This window comes from Eptatretus burgeri, chromosome 1 (assembly GCF_056783735.1).
Source record: "Eptatretus burgeri isolate ZD-2024b chromosome 1, Ebu_testis_v1, whole genome shotgun sequence".
Taxonomy (NCBI): Eukaryota; Metazoa; Chordata; class Myxini; order Myxiniformes; family Myxinidae; genus Eptatretus; species Eptatretus burgeri.
In genome coordinates, this window is record NC_140961.1 from 47,388,532 (window position 1) to 47,404,579 (window position 16,048).

A 16,048-nucleotide genomic window follows, 5' to 3' on the forward strand; every position below is an offset into this window, starting at 1 on the left:
TAGACAAAAAAAAAATGAAAGCAAAAATGGAAAGACATTGGGAAATAAAAGCAAGTGAAGGAAATTCTACCATTTTTTACAAGTGATATTGGAGAATGCCCCTCAGAAGACATCCTGTGAGTGAAGCCAGTTAGAAACACTCGAAGCTCAAGAGAAGTCATATAAAAATGAGTCCAAGCAGTTGCAGAAGGCAAAGCACTGCGATCTTAGGTCAAGAAATGTTCCACTTGGCAAAGTTTCTACCAGTACACCTTGGGTTTGCAGAGCTATTGGTGTACTGATACTCATTAGTAGGCAGCAGCCTCTTCGCTCTCTTCAGATCTTGACAAAAATCACAAGTTGGTCAAACACTTGGAATATGTCTTTCAATCCTGACAAATATATCTCTACCCCGAAATCGCGACTGTCTGGAAAACCCCCGAATCTACTTTCTTAACAATCATCTTGAGGAAGTTCAGTCACTCAAACTCCTGGGTCTCACCATGAACCATGATCCTTCTTGGGTAAACCACATTTCAAAGTTGACCTCCAAAGCCAGCCGCCGACTGGGCATCCTCCGTCGTACAAAGTCCTCCCTTAGCACACCTGAACTCCTATCCACAGCTTGATGGAGTACTGCTCTTGCCTAATGGCTGGCTGATTTAAAAGTTCTTCAAGGTGTTTACCTTCTCATCGAATTTGCTTTTCTTACTCCTCTCTCTGGACAGACTTCCTTCAGGCATTACTCTCGGTGACATTTCTAACCACTCTTCCATTTAAAAGGTCCCGATTTTCATGCTATTCACACAAGAGTTTGCACTTGGTTGAGATGGATCTCTGCTTGGATCCAGAGGAGGATTTCATTCATAAGGTGACATTTCTAATCGTTCATTGCTGAACTTGCCCTGTCCTTTTTGGACCTAGGAATTGTGCACCGATTCTTCATGAACAAAACACACACACACACACACACACACACACACACACACACACACACACACACACACACACACACACACACACACACACACACACACACACACACACACACACACACACACACACACACACAGCAACATAATGAGTCTTCAGATCACAGAACTGTGGTTATATTAAAGGTAAATGGCACACATGAAGACCGAACAGCCACCTTTTGCAAGCTTACTCACTTTGATGCACTGCATTGTTATGGGGTTGATGATACGAATGATCCCACGAGATCCAGCGACAGCCAACAGTGGGTGTCCAGTGATGCGGTCATACGTCCAAGCACAGGTGTAGAAATTCTCCTCTGTCTACATGTAAACAGAGCAATTGCATCTGACCTCAGGTATAACAAGTGGTTGCCCTTGTAACTTTACAGAAATAACAAAAAGTTCTCTGGTGCTTTATCTGTCCTGCCGCTAAGACCATTAAAGGAAAAGAACATGAAAACGCTCATCTCCACAATACTTCACGGCTATAATGTCGTCGACCGCACGACTACTGGCCCACTCAAGATCTATTTGAACCCAATAGTCTTTTTAATTTTTATTTTTGTATAGGCCACATAGTCGAGGCTTGTGGAAGAGCGAGTACTAGTACACTGAACGGATCAGGACACAACAGGACAAAAGGAACAGTAGAGACAGGGGGGAAACATCAACAGTAAAGTTGAAGGCCAAGACAGAGGGAGGCAGACAAACAATGGGTGTGTGGAGAAATGGGGGGGGGGGGGTGGGCAGGAGAGGATGCGTCGGGTGGACAAGATGGATACAGAAGAAAACGCCAAGGAAGGAAAACTGGAAACTTGGACGGAGGAGGGATTGGAGTGGGATGGAGGAGGGAGGTGAGAGGTGGTTAATGGGGGTAGAAAAGATCATGGCTTTCACGAAACGTCCAGTATTTGTTTTACCATCTTACTATTGTGGGTGATCACTTATGTTTAGTGATCGGAGCCCAAACAAGGACACAATCCAGACTTGAAGAATCTCTTCTCTTTCAAAGATAAGTTGCGTGAGTATTTGTGTCAATTACGGACTTGGCTTCAAAGTTGCGAAACGTAGAAAGGTAGTTGATACCTCATCGGAAAGCTCTTGGACAAGGCAGTGACATGGGCTTATGTTTTTGAGTTGGGGGTACAGGGTTAAACACACTTTGTTTCTTGAACCATATTATGCAAAAAAAAAGAAAGTGAACCATCGCTCTTGGAGAGCTGTATTATCATGCACCCACATTTCATGTGCCGTCTCTGCTGAAGACACCGATACTGCTGGAACCTGCTTTTAAACACCTACAATCTACCGAAACAATTGATTGTTAACCCAAGTTCACATATTCATTTTAAACATATTATGCAAAAGGAGAAGAACCCGCCACACTTCCTGTATTTATTTAAAAATTATTTTTATTATTTTTTTAAATCGGACAAGTATACTGAAGGAACCCATTTCCAAAAGGGAGTTTTGTGTGAGTTTGTCACATGTTGTGTGAGCAATCAGCGAGTAAGTAATACAATGAAGCACAGTGGCCACGGGCACGGGAGGCACTTGGGCCGCCAGGAATCCCAAACCCTGTTTTTGGATGAGGAAGGGCACATTTACGCCGGTAGCTTTAACCATAACAGCACCACAAGTTTTCCTTCCATCGTTTTCTCAATCATGATCTGCAGTTAATGGTTAAATAAAAGCTTATTTAATATATTGCAGAGGACAAGGAAAGTTATTCCCCAAATACCACAAAGATTACCCAAACATCAATGCACTTACATCAATATACCACAACAGGGTTGGTTTTTGCTTCATATTCCCATCTGAACCCATGGCTCAGGGTGTTGGATCCAGGTTCAAATTTCTTATACAGTTCAGTGTTCATTTGTCTATTGACTACAAACTTTGTAATGCATGCAAAGTGGGGAAAATGCATTTACCAGTATTTTAAGGAATCTCTTACGATTATATATATATATATATATATATATATATATATATATATATATATATATATATATATATATATATATATATATATATATATATCACAAACAATTTCTGCTATGTTCCTGCACACCTCAACATCCACATAGGACTGAAGGAGTTTAATCTCTCCCTGAGGATGACACTCGTACAGCGTGACCTGCAAAACAGTTACAGATGGGTGGTTGTGAGAGGTGGGGTAGGGGTAGGTTCGTGGCCGGTGTAACAAATACAATGCAAGGCCTCCTTTCCATAATGCAAAGTACACCCAGAAGCAAACACTCAAAGCAAAGTACTCCTCCACCTCACTATTTCCATATCAAACAACTGTTCAGACAGTTACCTCTACCACCAACAAGCAACAACCAGTATAACTCCCAAATGCTGCCATGTTACAAATAAAGATGTGCTGAGAAATTAGCAAAGGTAACCCTGCCGTCTTAGGCCAATGGGTGAATGACAGGAAGTGCAGAAAAGGCAAAGCAAGTTCGAGAGAACAAGATGATTGGATTACGAGGTCCAATTCAGCTCTCGACATGGTGTTAATCACAACCAGGTAATAAGCATCCACAACCATCCTTGACCATGTTGTGGAACGTCGGCCAAGGCCCTTGTGTGAATGAGATGAAAAAGGGCTCCATTGACATTTCAGGATAATATATTGGTTCTCATTATCTTTTATGTCGGCAACACACAAGCATGGATATCACATGGTAGAGGCCTTGAACATTTTCAAACAATTTTGAATTTCACATGCAAGTATTCTTCAACAAGCTCATGTCTCTTCCCGGTAAATAGTTTCCCAGGAATTCCTGGAAAAATGATTTGGGATTCCAGCCTTTTCCCGGTTTGGGCTCGGAAAATGCGTGCTCAAATTCAAACCATCTCCAGTGCGTGTGGATGTGCTTGCGCTTTGTCCTCTGTGCAACCCTAACCCTTTCCCAACACAAAGGAAAGACATCAACTTGAAAGCCATCCCACAACCAAGTTGATGAAATAAGAAATGTGTGTGATGGTGAAAGCTAGCTTCAAACAAAGTTGCATGATGATTGGATAGAAAATGTGGCTGGCATTCCAAAAAATTCGTTTTCACCAGGCATGGGTTGCAGTACTCCAACACAGAACATCATATGGGTACAGGGTGATTCTAAAGTACAGTGTTCAACACTGTAGGGATAAGGGGTTGAGGCCTCGCTTTGCTCGGCCTCCGCCAAATGACAATTCTACAGGTATGAGAACTGTCATGATCTCCATCACCGAAGGTGGATGGAAGTTATGTTTTCACCTGTCTTTTTGTTACTTGTGAAAAATTAAAGATTTTTCAAGGACATTGGTTGGTTGTTTGTGTGTGTTATTCTGTCTGTGAGTTGTGAAATCAAAAATTCGCAAGCATTGTTTGGTCTGTGATTTGTAACAATTCCATTATTTCTTTGGTCTGTGATCATCATAAAGACATAATAATAATAATAATAATAATAATAATAATAATAATAATAATAATAATAATAATAATAAATAAAGATCATCATAAACACAGTAATAAAATAATAAAATTCGCAAAAAATACAAAATTGGTCTGGTCGGTGATTCTGTCTATTTGTGTCTGATTGTCTATCGCCTACAGGTCACAATTTTAAACCGATCTTCACGAAACTTCACCAAATGGTAGAGTTGGTCAAAAGCAAGACGTGTACTGACTTTGAGGTCAAAAGGTCAACAACTTAGGTCGAATTTCTAAAATCGTCAAATTTCATCCCATTTACTTGGAATTTCATGAGGATTTGCACATCGGGTCACTGAATTCAACCAGTTATTATTTGAAAGATCAAATTTGTTTTAGGGATTTCCCAAGTATCGTGCTTTGCATGACGCCTTTCTTGTTCGTTTGTCTGCGAGCAGGATATCTCAAAAACTTGTGGACGGATTCGGACAAAAATTTGATGGACAGGTCGAGTGTGTGACAAGGATGAATCTATTCGATTTTAGTGAAGATCCGAATCCGGTTCCGAATACTAGAATTAATGCCCTAAGTAATTCTTCACCATTGAGAGATGGGGCGAAAAACGATATACAGGTAACCCCCGCTTAACGAAGGGGTTACGTACCTTCATATCGCGAACCTTCGTGATACGGGAGCACATTTTCCATTATTTCTTATGGGAAAATTACACTCTGTTTCCGAACCGTAATTATTCGTTCTACAAGCAAAGTCGTATGCTTGGTGTAACGATGGCTTTAGTTTTAAATGACATTATAATATTATTATTTGCCTCATAATAAAGTTCATTTGGTTGTAATACTTACGAAAACAATTTTGAGCCCAAGTTTACGTGCAGAAGGCCACTTAGTTAATCCCCTCCCACACCCAACGAAAAGTTAATCGGTGGAACATATCTTATGTATCACCACGGAAATGATGTTGCACAATGACCAAACACTGTGACGGCTCCTTTGTTGTTGCGATGAATATCCCCACATGAATTGAACCTTCACTGTACAAACGTTTGTTAAGCGCAGGATGTCTCAAAACGTTAGGGATAGATTAGGACAAAACGTGGTGGACAGGTTGAGTGTGTGACAAGGAATTTGGTGAAGATTCGAATCTGTATCCAGATACAAGAATTTTCTCAAATTTTAAAGCCATTCTTCACCATTGAAAGATGGGGCCAAAACGATATATGGCATGATATTTCAAAAAATTGTGGAAACCTTATGACAAAACGAGATGGAGGAGTTAGTTAGTTAGTTAGTTAGGTGACAAGAACAAGCGGATTAGATTTTGGTTCACTTCTGGATCCAGACCAGGCCTATCAGTGGGATATAAAATGTAAACTGTAAAGCCTGACTGAGCTATGTGCTCTACAGACTTACAGTCTGGATGCAACTGTAATGAATCAAGGTAATTTACCCCCCCCCCCCCAAGTGAATTCAACAAAAATATCTCAACAAATTTCATCCTACATCTGACACCATGGTCATTTACTTACCCTGTTGCTGCCTACAGTGGCAAACACCAGAGGGTCTCCTTCACGGCTGTGCCAGTTAAACTGGACCCCAAACAGGGGCTGCCCATGGTCCTCCTGGAAACACAACATATGCAGAGACTTTGAGTCACAAATTGTATGGTAGCAGGAATAGATTGTTTGATCAAAGGAAAATTAAATCAGATATGTTGCTGTTTGTATGTGACAACATTTAGTCATGAATTAATAGTTGTCAAACGGAAAATTTAATGTTAAACATGATTATGATAACGATTCCTTTAATGACCTCCGCCACTTAAGATGGATGGTGGTTATGTTTTCACCCCTGTCTGTCTGCCTATGAGCAGGATATCTCAAACAGTTTAGATGGATTCGGACAAAATTTGGTGGACAGGTTGGGGGGTGTGAGAAGGAGAAATTGATGAGATGCTGCTGAAGATCCGGATCAGAATCCAAGAATATTTGAAGTAATTCTTCACCATTGAGAGATGGGCCAAAAACGATATGTAGCATATCTCAAAAAGTTGTGGACTGATGACAAAACTTGGTGGACGAGTTGGGTAAGTGACAAGAACAAGCATATTATATTTTGGTTCTGGTCCGGATGCAGGTCCGGCCCATCAGTGGAATACAAAACGTAAGCTGTTCATCCTGGTAGAGGTACACGCTCTACCAAATGCCGTTCTAGTTTTGGTAGGAAAAGCTGCCCATCAATACGTTTGCTGGAAATGGATGAACCCCTTCCTCAGGTGCTCGGTGATAGGACAGCTGTCACACACATACACACCTCCCATCTTCACCGCCTCACCTTGAGGACTGTGATGCAACGGAAAGCAAAGCGGCACTTTTTTGATTTTGACTTTCCCTTTCCCCAGTTCTTCTTGCCAGCCAATCCAGTTGCTCCACTGCCTGTGCTCACCGCATCATCCTGTTAACACACATCACCCTCAGTGAACACACAAGGAGTAACATCCAGGAGCACTAGCAGAATACCCAGAGTACAAAATGGTTGGCCAATATAAATGCATATAATAGGGGGAAACGTAAACATAGGATTCATTTTCATGAGGGCATGGGGATAAAATGAAGCTCGGACACAAGAAACACATTTTTTAACCAATTGTGCGCTTAAGTATTAACCTTTATGATAACCTCCATTTAAATTTTGCAGAGTTGAATCAGAACACAACGATGAAGTTTCAATATTCTCAATTGTGAATCATTTTACAGCCGTTGTTGTTCGACTATCCTGGTGTTTTCACCTGGGACACAACAAATGTCCCATCACCTTTTTGCTCCAGATAAATTGATGGATATATGCAGAACTTGAAACACTGAATCAAGTTAACAGATCTATGGCTTAGGGAGGTTGTTTGGAAGGCTGCACACATTAAAAGAGGACAGTGGGAGAGGGGTTCAAGGGAAATGGGGTGAGGGAGGGGGCAATAAGGGGGTGATGTTAATGATCAAATCCATCCATCCATTGGGAACATACTCTGTACAGAGCTTCGGTGCTGCCCAAGCAGTCTCCTGGGCTATTGGGCACAATCCTGGACGGGTCACCACTCCGATGCAGGACACTCGAATGGCTTAATCATCCCAGCAAATTGGTACTCATTTTACCGACCTCACGATAACAGGCTGAGTCAACCCCACCTGGTATCAATTCAACAGACAGCAGGATTTGAACTCGGGACCCTGGGATCCCAGGCCCGCCACCATAACCATTAAGCCAACACCAGGCATAACGATCAAATTGACAAGGGATATAACCAGGAGCAAAGCAAAATTTTTGTTACTTGCAAAAGGCTTCAACAACCAACTCGTGAACAATTGTTTTGTGTAATATAGACAGTCTTTCAGGCTGACAGGATGGCCTAGAGGTATGAACACTCACCTCTAATCCGTCTAGCCTGTTGAATCCTGATCCAACTATAAACTGCCATCCTGGTGTTGCACAGGCAGGGCGATTCATCAATGTGTGTCCCGTCCCTCTGATGGACGTTAAACAGGAATCCCTTCTGCCGGCATCAGTTGGTGAACGTTAAAGATCTCATGGTGTCCTTCGCGAAGAGTATGCGAGCTATCGCTGGCACCATGAACAAATTACAAATTCATGCCCTAACTACTGTTGGGAGAGGGATGGCAAACCAACCAGTATGACTCCAGGCCAAGCAACTGCTTCAGCAGAACCAACGCTCTGTAACACACAGTATGGTACATCAGATCGGAGAATGTCATTTTGTTTTGTTTCTTTTTTGTATACAGAATCAAAGCTCGTGGAAGAGCGAGAACACAGAACAGATCAGAATGCAACAGAACAAAAGGAACAGTAGAAAGAGAAGGGGGAAACACCAACAGCAGGGCCGAAGGACAAAATAGACGGAGACGGCCAACAATGGATGTGGGTAAGGATGAGTGGTATGGGGGAATTCAGGGGATGGATATGAATGAGGGGTAGGGGAGAATTCAGGGGATGGATAAGAATGAGGGGTGGGGGAGAATTCAGGGGATGGATAAGAATGAGGGGTAGGGGAGAATTCAGGGATGGATAAGAATGAGGGCGAGGGGAGAATTCAGGGGATGGATAAGAATGAGGGGTAGGGGAGAATTCAGGGGATGGATAAGAATGAGGGGTGGGGGAGAATTCAGGGGATGGATAAGAATGAGGGGTAGGGGAGAATTCAGGGGATGGATATGAATGAGGAGTAGGGGAGAATTCAGGGGATGGATAAGAATGAGGGGTGGGGAGAATTCAGGGGATGGATAAGAATGAGGGGTGGGGAGAATTCAGGGGATGGATAAGAATGAGGGGTGGGGAGAATTCAGGGGATGGATAAGAATGAGGGGTGGGGAGAATTCAGGGGATGGATAAGAATGAGGGGTGGGGGAGAATTCAGGGGATGGATAAGAATGAGGGGTGGGGGAGAATTCAGGGGATGGATATGAATGAGGAGTAGGGGAGAATTCAGGGGATGGATATGAATGAGGGGTAGGGGAGAATTCAGGGGATGGATATGAATGAGAGGTAGGGGAGAATTCAGGGGATGGATAAGAATGAGGGGGAGGGGAGAATTCAGGGGATGGATAAGAATGAGGGGTGGGGAGAATTCAGGGGATGGATAAGAATGAGGGGTGGGGGAGAATTCAGGGGATGGATATGAATGAGGGGTAGGGGAGAATTCAGGGGATGGATAAGAATGAGGGGTAGGGGAGAATTCAGGGGATGGATAAGAATGAGGAGTAGGGGAGAATTCACGGGATGGATATGAATGAGGGGGAGGGGAAAATGCAGGGGATGGATAAGAACGAGGGGTAGGAGAGAATTCAGGGGATGGATATGAATGAGGGGTAGGGGAGAATTCAGGGGATGGATATGAATGAGGGGTAGGGGAGAATTCAGGGGATGGATAAGAATGAGGGGTGGGGGAGAATTCAGGGGATGGATATGAATGAGGGGTAGGGGAGAATTCAGGGGATGGATAAGAATGAGGGGTGCGCGGGAATCCAGGGGTTGGATATGAATGAGGGGTAGGGGAGAATTCAGAGGATGGATATGAATGAGGAGTAGGGGAGAATTCAGGGGATGGATAAGAATGAGGGGTAGGGGAGAATTCAGAGGATGGATATGAATGAGGAGTAGGGGAGAATTCAGGGGATGGATAAGAATGAGGGGTAGGGGAGAATTCAGGGGATGGATATGAATGAGGGGTAGGGGAAAAATCAGGGGATGGATAAGAATGAGGGGTAGGGGAGAATTCAGGGGATGGATAAGAATGAGGGGTAGGGGAGAATTCAGGGGATGGATAAGAATGAGGGGTAGGGGAGAATTCAGGGGATGGATATGAATGAGGGGTCGGGGAGAATTCAGAGGATGGATATGAATGAGGAGTAGGGGAGAATTCAGGGGATGGATAAGAATGAGGGGTAGGGGAGAATTCAGAGGATGGATATGAATGAGGAGTAGGGGAGAATTCAGGGGATGGATAAGAATGAGGGGGTAGGGGAGAATGCAGGGGATGGATATGAATGAGGGGTAGGGGAGAATTGAGAGGATGGAAATGAATGAGGAGTAGGGGAGAATTCAGGGGATGGATAAGAATGAGGGGGTAGGGGAGAATGCAGGGGATGGATATGATGGATACAGAAGCAAAGTCTCAGGAAGAAAAAAAAAAACTGGAAATTTTGGGGGTTAGGGTTAACAAGGGTAGAAAAGATCATAGTTTTGGAATGGGGATGATCTGAGACGGTGGTGAACAGCTCTTTTGAAGACCCAGAGGGGATACCGAGATTGAAGAGGATGTGCAAGCTGATTGTTCAGGTTGGGCGAGGAAAAAAAAACAAGGAACAAATGAGGGGAGGTGAGCGGTGATCCCGGAGTTGGTCGTTTCACCAGAAGGGGTTTGATGGTGGACCGTGTGAACCCTGCAGAAACCTGGGGGTGGGACAAAACACAGAGAGGGCAGAGGGTGCAAGACCACAAAGAAGACGGAAGAAGACAGAGAGACCACCGACCTGTCCGCGATGGGAAAGTGAAAGACCCATAGACCCAGATTCATCGTGGGGAGACTCCAACGATGTTGAAGGCCTTGATTTCATGCGTGTCCCCACCACAAAACCATAACCGTTCCACAAATGTTTGGAAGGTGAACTAATACCTGGTGGTGTGCTTGTGTGTAAATGCATTCCTCTCTCATCGAGAGGAGACAAAAAGTGAGGAACACTCGAATTTATAACCGAAAGCGAATGGAGGCAGGATAGCCGGCTTATCATAGTCGCTGAATGAAAGTTCCCCTCCCCTCTTCCCATCCCATGGGTTTTGGACGCAGATCCATCAGGACTTGCTCACACAACCACAAAACTACGAGGCAGTGATACTGTCCTCCCTTCCTCACCAAACCCTAATTACTGTGCACAGAGCACTTTCGGTCGTTTTCATATTTCTTGCGTCGGAACAAAAAGGTTTATCATTATGTACCGTATCATCTCCTGAAGCATCCGGGTTACTGATATCATCCAAAACCATGTACTTCTTCTGCAACGTCTCACCAGTCGAACCTTCCGCCTCAGCCATACCAACTTGCCGTAAAAAAAAAAAAGAAAAAGAAAAAGAAGATATTTCAAAGCGAGTGCCGTAAATCGCTGAAAAACGTCGCAAAACCACGACACCTACCGGAGATCTGCGTAGCTGTCGTAAAGATCCTCCGCCTTGCCATTCTGCTGCAAAATCGACATTCCTGCCGACAGGCCGTTATTGATTTTGATTGAACCTTTTATTATTTTTTTTTTTGGGGGGTAAATCGTGCTTGGTTTGCGATGAAAAGGAAGTCTCTGTGAAGGTTGTTTAAAATAAATAATAATTATACAACGGACCAGTCTGTGTTGGTGGTGGACAAGATAAATGATGGATTTTTTTTTTACTTGTGCGTGGCCGTACGTGCAAAAAAAAAAAAAAATCGTGACGTCATATCACCGTGTCTTGTCATTGGTTTGGTAAATAAATGGCCATAACTTGGGAACCACTTGTCCGATTAATATCAAACCTTGAAAAGGCACATCCTCAGGTCCCCAGCAATATTCCTGGCAAGTTTCAACGACGTTGGACGAGTGGTTGTCGAGAAACGGCGGACACACACACACACACACACACACACACACACACACACACACACACTCTGCTGGAATTACAGTTAGATTAACCAACTACCGTGGAAAATGAGGTTGTGGATTAAGTTTCGCGCGTCAGCCCTTCGTCAGAGCAAAAGGGCCTTTTACTTCAAATTTAATGCGTTTTAATATCACCTCCTGAAATGAGAGCGAGAGAAGAACCTTCAGAGTTTAGGCTTTATTCCATTTGATTGGAGCCGCTTCTGTGGGCACACCGGGGAATACAGGTTCAGCTCGGAGTACATAAGCAGTAACGTATACATGTGCGATTAATCATTGCAGACTAAATCCGCGTAAGCACGGAGTTCGATATAATCTCCATTCTCACCAGTCAATGAGCACCTTCAGTCAATGAGCATCAAGTGAACAGCCGATGTAAATGGCAATGCCCCGGGGACAATCACCCCGCACCGCGGAGACCTCCCCTTGTACGCGAGACGCACAACACGTGATCCCGCGTCATGTCCCTCAATTCACCACATTCTCCCCACCTTTAAAATGCAACTAGGGGCCCAACTTACACACCATGATTGCTTTAGCACTATAGGAGTATACATTTCAAGCAACGCGGACTAATAGGTCTACAGAAGCATACATGCCAAGCAGTGATTATTTTGAGTTGTAGGAGCATGGAAATGAGCATCGATATATGATATGATGAGCATATAGGAGCATGAGCAGCAAGAATGCCGATAATCCCTTTTACAGATTGAGTCGTCGAGGGGGCCTTATTCGTCGACCTCTCCGGGAGTAAATGGCAGTTTCACTTGAGGGAGACTCCCGATCCTCTTGGTGAGCCTCGACTTGTGCCGGGGATGACTCCTCGATCGCTCTCGGGTGGAACGCGGCAGCCCCGTCGCCCGGTGGAGTTCCTGGGGGGGGAACACCTGGGGAGGGGATGTCAGAAGGAGGAGTGCCAGAAGGTGGTGTACCTGCGGGAGGAGTACCTGAGGGAGCCAGATGGCGAACCGACACAGTGGTCTCCCTGCCATCCGGGAGCCTGACATGAGCATACTCTGGATTAGTGTCAATGAGTTCGACCCCCTCCACCAGGGGTTCATACTTGCTTTGTCGGACCGGGCGTTTCATGAACACTGTTCCGGGATGGGTCAGCCAGTTGGGCACCGTTTGACCGTCAACATAACGTCGCTGGTGAGTAAACATTCGTTCGTGAGGAGTTGCATTGGTGGACGTGCAGAGCAAAGAGCGTATGGAATTCAGAGCGTCGGGAAGAGTAACCTCCCACCGCTCGGGGCCCAGTCCTCTCGATTTCAGTGCCAGAGTTACGGCTTTCCAAATAACTCCATTATACCTTTCCACCTGCCCGTTTTCCTGTGGGTTGTAACCCGTCGTTCGACTAGTTGCTATGCCGAGCTCTAGTAGGAATTGTTTTAGCCCGGCCGACATGAAACACGGCCCTCTGTCTGAATGTATGTACGAAGGTTTCCCAAAAACATAGCGAAGAGGTCAGAGAGACATCTCACGACAGTGCCCGAGGTCATATCCGAGCACGGAAATGCGAAAGGGAACCTTGAATATTCATCAACAACGGTGAATATGTATCTGTTGTCTGTCTCGGTCGGCAGGGGCCCTTTGAAGTCGATGTTTAGTCTCTCGAAGGGGGAAGTGGCCTTGATCAGTCTGCCAGATGCCGCGCCATAAAATCTGGGTTTTAGTTCAGCACAAACAGGGCATGAAGCATTCATTTGTTTAATATCTTCAACAGAATAGGGAAGGTTTTGTCTGCGCACGAAATGTGCCATTCTGGTTACCCCTGGGTGGCAGAGAGACACGTGTAGGTCTTGCAAAGCCTGACTGATTGTTGCCGAACTGTAGACCCGAGAGAAGGTATCTGCAGCAGGGTTTTCCTTCCCGGGCCGGTAAACAATGTCGTAACTGTAGCAAGCTAGGTCTATCCGCCATCTCATAATCTTTTCATTCTTAATTTTCCCGTTATTTTTCCCATCAAACATGAATGCCACGGATCGTTGGTCCGTAACGAGCGTGAAGTGGTTTCCCAGTAAATAATGTCTCCATTTCCGCAGCGCTTCGACGATGGCGTACGCCTCCTTCTCTATCGCTGAGTGTCTCTGCTCGCTTCTAGAGAGAGTTCTCGAGAAGAACGCGACCGGCCGCCCAGACTGATTAAGTGTAGCAGCTATGGCGTGATCTGAAGCGTCGGTTTCCACCACAAAGGGCACCGAGCTATCGATCGATAAAACCACGGACTTACTGATATCATCCTTGAGGTTGTGGAAAGCTCTTACAACAGCGGCATCTGGTGGAAAGTTTTTGCAATGCACTAGGGGATGTATTTTCTCGGAGTATTGCGAAATCCATCTCGCATAGTAAGCAAACATGCCGATCACCCGGCGCATTGCCTGTAGGTCCTGAGGTGGGGGTAGCTCACGAAGTGGGCGTAATCGTTCAGGGTCAGGCTTAATTGTGCCGTCGGTTATCGTGTAGCCGAGAAGGTCAATTGACCTTGCCGAGAATACGCATTTCTCGTAGTTGAGAGTCAGATTATATTTTCTAGCAATGCTCAAGAATCTGTCCAGATTCCTATCATGTTCCCCCTGATCCCTACCGCACACTGTGACATTATCCACGTAAACAAAAGTGTCTTTGAGGTTTTCATCTGAGATGATGTCGTCCATAACCCGTTGGAAGCAAGCTACCCCATTCGTGACACCGAAAGGTATTCTCCTGAATTGGTAGAGGCGCCTCCCTGCCTGGAATGCGGTGTAAGGTTTGTCTTCCTCTCGGATGGGAATTTGATAGGCGCTTCGCAAGTCGATGGTGCTGAATACCTTATAATTGGCCACGCGTTCGACCATCTCGTCTATGCGCGGCAGGGGGTAGGCATCGAGTTGGGTAAAGCGATTGACCGTTTGGGAATAATCGACAACCATTCGTTTCTTATGGTTCTGACTGCTGGTTACTAACACCTGTGCGCGCCATGGCGAATCGCTCGGTTCTATAATTCCTTCTTCCAGTAATCGCTTGATTTCTGAGGTGATGAAATTCATGTCAGCAGTGGTATATCGCCGCGATTTAATCGCTATCGGTTTGCAGACCGGCGACAAGTTAGCGAACAGCTGGGGGGACGTCACCTCCGCGGTGGTCAACGCATTTAAAATTAGACGAGGCTTGCTTCCTCCAAAGGGTATTTCGACGCTCGTGTGCTGCTTGAGGACATTATGACCCAGAATTACGTCTGCGCACAAATCACGAAGCACCAGTACCCTTACATCCCGATGCGTGTACCCTTTTACGTCCAATTCAACATTGCAGTACCCTCGTACGCGGGATTGTAGTGAGGTGGCGGCCATGCATACCGTATTGTCAGTCGGGTGGATTATCCATTTCCTGCCCTTCACTAGCGAGCTGTTGACGAAACTTTCAGAGCTACCGGTATCAATCAGTGCCTCAGCCATATGCCCGTTAATTCGTACGTTGATGATAGCCTTGGATAGATTCCCCGGGGAGGCTGCAGTTAATTTATTTTGCGAGTAGAGAGCCGCAGAAGTGGGTTTATTTCTCCTTTGAGTATATTTACATACCCTGGCATAATGCCCTTTCTTGTCGCAATTCATGCATGTGGCATCTCTGGCGGGACATTTTTGACGAGGGTGCCTTTTGTACCCACAAAAGAAGCATTTACCAACCGGAGCAGTTGCTGAGGAGTTTGACGTGGCCTGGGTATCTGGCTCCTCGGGTGTTTCTCCATCCCCTATGTCTGGCTGTGTCTGTGCCAGTGGGGTTCCTTGGGTTCCCATCGTAGCAGCGTTCATTAGCAGCATCGGTGTCCCAAATGACTCAGATTGCTGCTGAGCCGTATCCATTGCTCGTGCCTGATCGACTACCTTGTCAAGAGTGGGTTGCGCTTTCTCTAGTAAGCGTTGCCGTATGTGGGCTGATCTGAGTCCTTGGATGAATGCCTCCCGTGTGGCTTCCTTTCGGTGTTCCTCGGCGCTTACGGCCCGGAAGCTGCCGTCTTTTCCCAGCTGATTCAGAGCTTGCAGGAACTGATCGATTGTCTCCCCGGCTGCTTGCTTGCGTGTGTTGAGAAGATGTCGTATGTATACCTCGTTCTTGGGCTTCACGTAGAGCGCTTGCAGCATGTCGATCGCTGCTTCGTAAGTGTTGCATTCCGAGAAGAGCCTGTACACACTGGGCGAGACATGATTCACGAGAGCGGCAAATTTGTCAGCTCCCTCTTCGATGATGGTCAGATAGTGTGAGAAGGAACAGAACCAATGCGACCATTTCATTTCTGCGTCAGTCGCGTTTGGGTCTGCGTCGAACCTCTCTGGTTTGTAGATCTTGTCCATCGTTGGTTGAGAGAGCCGAGAAAACCAAATGGAATAAATTGAAATGAAAGCGAGAGAAGAACCTTCAGAGTTTAGGCTTTATTCCATTTGATTGGAGCCGCTTCTGTGGGCACACCGGGGAATACAGGTT

At 45.4% G+C, this 16,048-nt stretch overlaps 1 protein-coding gene across 9 annotated transcripts in view; it reads right to left on the minus strand.

The window, feature by feature from the left end:
- Nucleotides 1–16,048, minus strand: part of EED (embryonic ectoderm development) — a 50,049-nt gene that overhangs the window by 13,952 nt on the left and 20,049 nt on the right. For 7 of the 9 annotated variants that reach the window (XR_015058553.1, XR_015058551.1, XR_015058549.1 and 4 more), the window contains exons 3-5: nt 11,720–16,021; nt 8,073–8,117; nt 6,774–6,845 (exon numbers count right to left, since the gene is read on the minus strand). Coding sequence is in view for 2 of the 9 variants with exons in the window: in XM_085882812.1 (XP_085738938.1) it covers nt 1,149–1,274; nt 3,028–3,093; nt 5,921–6,013; nt 6,726–6,845; nt 8,073–8,117; nt 10,896–10,991 (546 nt within the window). In the remaining 7 variants the exon portion in view is untranslated. Of the gene's footprint in view, nt 1–1,148; nt 1,275–3,027; nt 3,094–5,920; nt 6,014–6,725; nt 6,846–8,072; nt 8,118–10,895; nt 11,261–11,719; nt 16,022–16,048 lie in introns of those variants that run through there. The other 2 variants (XM_085882812.1, XM_085882821.1) reach the window with 2 other exon arrangements.